Consider the following 6,225-nt stretch of genomic DNA (forward strand, 5'->3'; position numbering starts at 1 on the left):
CAGACTTGGCCACATTTTTAGAGAAACTATAAATCTTTTTGCATTACAGAAGTCCAACACAAAGCTATAGATTATAGAGGTGTGATACAAAGTTCACAGTGTAATCCACAATTGTTTGGAAAAAAAACCCACAACACCCCAAAACAACCTGGTCCAGTTGCAAAGCAGATTATAGGCATGTGCAACTAATACAATATGGAATTTTACCCCATAATATCTTCTACCCTAGTACTCCTGTCTTTGAGCTCACCTCTTCCCTCTCATAAACCTACTTCCGCTCCCTCCAACAGTTCCAGCAGTTCCCTGGCCCTGCCTTCCATTTTGCCTGGATCACCCAACAACACAGGTTATCTGAGGACTTATTGTCAAGCCCTGGTTCTAGGAAATGTGGAAATACCTCAACGAATTCTGCAAATCAATAAACCACATACGTAAAGGCCTTCACTGGCAGGCTGCCCAACAGCACCTGACTTTCCTCCAAATGGGTATCGTTCTGTGGAGATTAACTGAGCATCACTGTACAAACACCAGGGTCACTGGCCCTGCCTGCCTCAAGAGGCTGTTGAAAATCCCTCGGTGCCCAAGCTCCCATTGCAAAGATTCAGCCTCTCCCTGCTGTTCCCATACAGCAGCTGCGGGCTGTCCTTTACAGCCTGTGGTTTAGGTGTTCTGAACCTAGAAGAAGGATTAAAAGGCCAGAGGAAGGGAGGGAAGGAGGTAAAATATTTTTCTGAAAATCATCTCTTTTTCTATGTCTCTAAATGTCTAAAGCAAGCACCCAAACCTCTTATTTCTCTGTTCTCCATATAAAGCTCTCTTACACTCACATTCCTCACCAAAGTATTGCAGAACTGTTTGCTTCAGGTGAACAAGATAGAGATGCTCAGTGCAGACTGAAGTTAGCACTGTTACCTGTAAACCCAGTGCTGAAACTAGATTGTCCTGAGCAACAGGATTTGCATCAAAGCAGAGAGGCAGTTGTGTGGATCAACTTCTGCTCACCTGCCACAGTTCAGTTCCAACTGAGCCTCCTGCTCCTTCCTCCCAGCCACCATGCAGGGATCTGAGTTGCTCCCAAATTGCTGCTGCCCAGCATAACATTTTGAGGCAAAAAAACCCCATATGTAACAGCCTCAAAGGCAGCAAGTAAGAAGCTGGGCCATGAGCACAATGGACAGAAGTGCCACGGGGCTCACCGCATGACCACACACCTCGCTGTTCCAACCTCTTCCCAGCAGTGAGATCAGACCCTGGTGTCTGTCCAGCTGCTGCCAGAATAACTGACAGCTGTAGAAAAGCAGGTATAAAAACCTTTGTTGAGAAAGATGTGCTAAGATAACCAATGACATAATGCTAAAAGTTTATTGGTGTGACTGGTATGTTTGCAGTTACTTCTTACTATCATATTACAAGCCAAAGCTTATAATAAAAAGAATCTTAAACTTTCTGTTTGTTAATTCAGGTTTTATGAAAAGCTCAACAAATTCATGTCTTCCGGATAAACTGGAATGAAGACACACATCAACCTCAGAAATGTATCTATAACAAGGTTCACTAAACAATTTAGCAGGCCATGACTATAAAGCAAACCTCTGATGACCACTTACCATAATCTAATACTCTGTTTAACCTTCCAAAGCTTATGCTCACTGCAAAACAGAAACAAAATGTACTGTTTGCCCCAAGCAAAATGATAAAGTCATAAAAAGCTCTATTCAGCATGCAACAAGACTCTTTATTAGCTCAGATAGCCTCCCTTTCTTGTATGCTTTTACCTGCCACTTGCTGTGTCACTAACCTCCAGCCTGCAGACGTGAAGTGTGTGCTCAGTTCTGCAAACCAAGTGGCAGTTCATAAAAACCACTTTCAGATCAATTTTCTTCTTTTTATAACATAAAGATACCACTGAGCATGTGTAATCATATTGATCATATACTGCTATAATTTAAATGGGTAACAATTCTGTGGTGTTGGGGGGTGCTGACTCTGCAGCCCTTACTCTGACAAGCATTTCTTACATCAAAAACTCTCAAGGATCACTCCAGGGTAGACAATATTTATTCCATCAAAGCACAGTAATGGGATAACCATGCTTCTATGGGGACTATGACCCATGGCACTGCTCCATGCAAGCTCCTGGCTCCCAGGGCACTGTGAACACCACAAAGAATGGCACAGGAGAAATCCCAGACTGTCAATCCCAGACTGTTAATTGTCATTTCTTTCCAGCATGCTGATAAGATATATCTGATGTGCCCATAGGACAGCCCAGTGTGTACTTACCCATTCTAACAACCGAAAATGTTTGACAGGGGAACAGAAGGGAAAATCAGAGAAACTCTCCCTGAGATCCAGGCAACAGAGAGAAAAAAAAAAAAGATTTGTTGTTCAATTCATTAATCCACAAATTTTAATTGAGGATTTTATTTGTGTATTTAGGGAGTCTGTTCAAAGAGAGGAATAAACAAAATAAAGGAAAAGGCATTCAATTAATTATCTGTTATCATTATGCCATTAGGATTCAGAGGGGGATAAAGCATGGTTTCCTGCAGTTAAACAGACAGTGCAGTTGGGCTGCCAGCTGCTCTCAGATCCTGACTGTGCTGCCTAAAACAATACAGAGGGTAATAACGCAAAGGACAGGAAGTATTGCCAGCCCACAGCATCCTTAGGATATAAAGTTATAAAACATGGAAATACTCTATTTAAGAACACCACAGAGGTCCTAAAAATGTATAAAACTCCAAAATAATTTACCTTTTCCTGAAAAAAGTCTTTTGAGATCTCTCAGCACAATCGTGAAGCCAGAGAACAGCGGAATGCACTGGGCAATCAACTGTTAACTGGTTTGCTGGCATCATTCTCTATGGGAAAACTGTGGGCACTTAGAGCTGCTCCCTGCCTTGTGCCAGCCCTGTGGATGCACAACAGCAAGGCCAAAGCAGAGCAGGAGGCAGTCAGCAAAGTGAACTCTCCTCCTCCACCTTCCCATAACCAGGCACTTCAGCATCACTTTGGGATCATGAACACTAGCTGCATGAGACTTCTCATCAGTGCATTGCTAGTTTTGAAAGCTGCCTTTCCCTCTGGACCTGTGAGAAAGGCTTGCTTCCAGGCTGAGGAGAAAAACCTCACAGGATCTACTGGAGATATGCACCATATATTATTTTGGCTGATGGCTAAGGAGATGCTTACATTGTCGGGTGAAGGACTGGATTACTGGATTTTAGACTTACATTTAGGTCATGACCTTTTAATTGCATTGCTGCCAAAACCATATTTCAGCCATGCCTTCAGCTGCTCTAATGGAATGCAGCAAAGGGAAGTACTTTGCAGTGTTCACACCCCAGAGATTCATAACTTTCATTTGGCGAAAGCCTAGCTGAACTCGGAGGTCAGTGGAAATGAGCTGGAAACTAGAGACCAGCCCTGCTCGCATGGTTTCATATCTTTCCTTATATCACTTACCATTACACTGGAAACAATGTAAAGGGCGTGATTTTTGTCTTGGTGTGATGCAGATGATAGCTGGACATTCACTCTCAAATGAATAAAATCTATTTTAGCTACATCTTCTTCTGAACCTTTCAAAAGTGGTCAGACCTCTTTTGGTACCAGTGCAGAGTGACTTCCCCATTTTCAGAGTTTCAAATACACTACAGACCAAAAGAAGTTTTTAGACCATCCCAGAAAAACACTGTTTGGTAAGCTTCCCTGTTATTACCCTTAAATCCTAACACGTCCTGCTCAGTTTAGGCACACCTTCCTGAAAAGATTATCGGAATATAGTATTAAAAAAGAGGAAACTACGTAAAGTTGACATTTTACCTACCAACAATCTTTAAATTTCTAAAAATACAATTTTCTGTTCATTTAAGTGACTTTTAATGACTTCTTCCTGTGTTTTCCTGGAAGTTCTGACCCTTTTTGTGAGGGAAAACCACAATGCTGCAATTCTTCTGGATTTCTAAACTTGGCTCTTGTTAGTGTGATGTTTATCGTGGATGAAATTATGGCAATTGAATCTGCTAGTAATGGAGGAAGAATATGTCGTGGCCTTGATCCAACTCTTAAAAAATACAAAATAGGTGCTAAAAAGTACCCCATCTGGTTATGTGCCCCAGACTCCTGTCATTTCACCATTATATCCACCAAACTCATCACCTGCAGTAAACCTGTGAGATAGTGAGTCAATCTACTAAAATCTTGGTTCCTCTGTGTGCCACTTCCAAATTGCTGGACTAAAGATGGGCCTGGGTATACCACCTGCCTTCACAGCACACCCCAACAAGGCTGATGGAGAGCAAGTGTCAGAGGCAGGAGGCCCTTGGGGCCACCCTCCCATTTGCACCAAGCAAGAGGAAGCCTCAGCACCTCTGTCAGTGGGAGATGGTGGTTTTTGGGAAGAATCTGAACAAAACCCCTTCCAGCCATAGGACAGTGAGTACCCAAACTCGCACTTGACACCCTGGCTACCAGTGTCGCCCTCCAAATTCCAGCTGTTTCCCCTCCTTTTCTGCCTTAAATTTCTGCTGAGTAGTACTGTGTGATTTTAAGCAGTTGGCTAATTCACATCCAGGCTGTTTAGGGAGCGTAGGCTGGTGTCTTTATGTTTACTCTCCCACACTGGCCACGTGGGCACAGAGACAAGCTCTACAAGCCCATGTTAACTCTAAGCACATTATTTATCACCTGGTTTGTAAAGTGCTCTGAAACAGGAAAGGCCCTGTATAAACATAAATATGAATTATTGCCAGTATCCGCTGAAATGACAAACCAACATCCATCCTCTCCTGGTCTCGGCAGCTGTACTTCCACCATTTGCCATCTGTTACCATTCTAGAAAAAAATCTGTGAACTCAAGCTTAATAGACTTAATAATGCTCTTTTGCAATTGCTGTTGGTCAAAGTGTGTTCCTGGCCTGGAAAGGAGCTGTGTGCAAGCAACCAATTCCTAGGCAGATGTCAGGCAGAGTGTACAGTCAGATGTGAACATACGGCTGATTTTAGTGATAAAAATCATGTCTGACTGCCCTGGACAGCCCTGCCAAACCACCACAGCTGAGCCCAGGAGCCGCTCCTGCTCCTTCTTGTGCCTCACCAGCATGGTTTGTTGACTAAACCTTAGTGACAGAACCAGTCACTACACCCACGGACATCCACTGCAAAGGAACAGATGTTACCCTGCCACAATTAGCAGCTTGTCTTGACCTCCCTCCCTTGCCATCCCAGGGATGAATCTCTCTCCACCTCCAGCTCTTTCTGCCTAGTTGGTGGGAATGGGATGTTGGAGGGAGATGACTTTTTTCCTTTGTAACTCTTTTGAATTGTATGTGGAAATGATGAAACTACTAACAAAAAAAAAAGTCACCACACAAAAATGTTTCTGTCAGGACATTTAACCTTTAACTCATTTTGGACCAAATCTTGCTCAAGTCTGCCACAGGCAACACCTTTTCAGACTGTGGCTGGTCTGTTCATTATGCCTGAGAATGGACTGAAGAAGTTGCATGAGGTGAGGACTGTCCAAGGCAAAGAGGTGGAGACTCCAAGCAGCCAAACTATACAAAGATAGAGGTAATTTTTAGACAAAAGAGTAATCAACATATGAAATAATTATGCCTAAATCAATAATTAGAGGACTAGTAATAGAAAAGCTTGAGTTAACAGAACAGAGTTATGCTGGGTACACATGCTAAGCTGTGCTCTGAGCATCCTCAGCTCAGGGGGTCAGAGATAACTTATCCACTTTTCCCCCTTTGGGTTGGTCTAAGAGAGCTGCTTCCCTGCCCAGGAGATCTTGCCTTCATGAATTTCTGTTCTCCATGGCCAAGACAGATTAGTCCATGCCATACAGACTATTTGGCCAAAACTATTTTGTCATCTGCTTTGGAAAGGGTAAACAAATGCCATTCCTTGAACAAGAATCTGATCTCACATAGGTGGGGTAAGCCTGAAACAAATCCACTGCAAACAGGCTTGTCAATCTGCTACCTCTGCAAGCTGTCTAGAAAAGCACAAAATAGAAGTTGTACCAGTGTGCACTTTTCTTAGAGTATTAAAGGACAAATCTTAGGTTTATTAATTAAGAAAAACTGTCCTGCAAGCACAGGTCAAAGGAAGGGGAATGCAAGGATGTGAGGAAGAAAGCCATCACGCAGAGAGCTGCGGGATGCAGAACTTGCAGTGGGAAACAGCCTTGCTCCCAGACAAATGAACACTGCA

The 6,225-nt window shown here is 43.1% G+C and overlaps 1 protein-coding gene across 1 annotated transcript in view; it reads right to left on the reverse strand.

Annotated features, from left to right (window-relative positions):
- LOC103808916 (melatonin receptor type 1C) overlaps window positions 1-1,055 on the reverse strand; it is a 5,736-nt gene extending 4,681 nt beyond the window's left edge. The window contains exons 1-2 of the mRNA XM_009081727.1: window positions 1,003-1,055; window positions 824-858 (exon numbers count right to left, since the gene is read on the reverse strand). Of these exons, the coding sequence (XP_009079975.1) occupies window positions 824-858; window positions 1,003-1,055 (88 nt within the window). The remainder of the gene's footprint in view (window positions 1-823; window positions 859-1,002) is intronic.
- Window positions 1,056-6,225: the final 5,170 nt, after the last annotated feature.

The sequence above is a fragment of the Acanthisitta chloris genome, unplaced genomic scaffold (assembly GCF_000695815.1).
Source record: "Acanthisitta chloris isolate BGI_N310 unplaced genomic scaffold, ASM69581v1 scaffold20560, whole genome shotgun sequence".
Classification (NCBI taxonomy): domain Eukaryota; kingdom Metazoa; phylum Chordata; class Aves; order Passeriformes; family Acanthisittidae; genus Acanthisitta; species Acanthisitta chloris.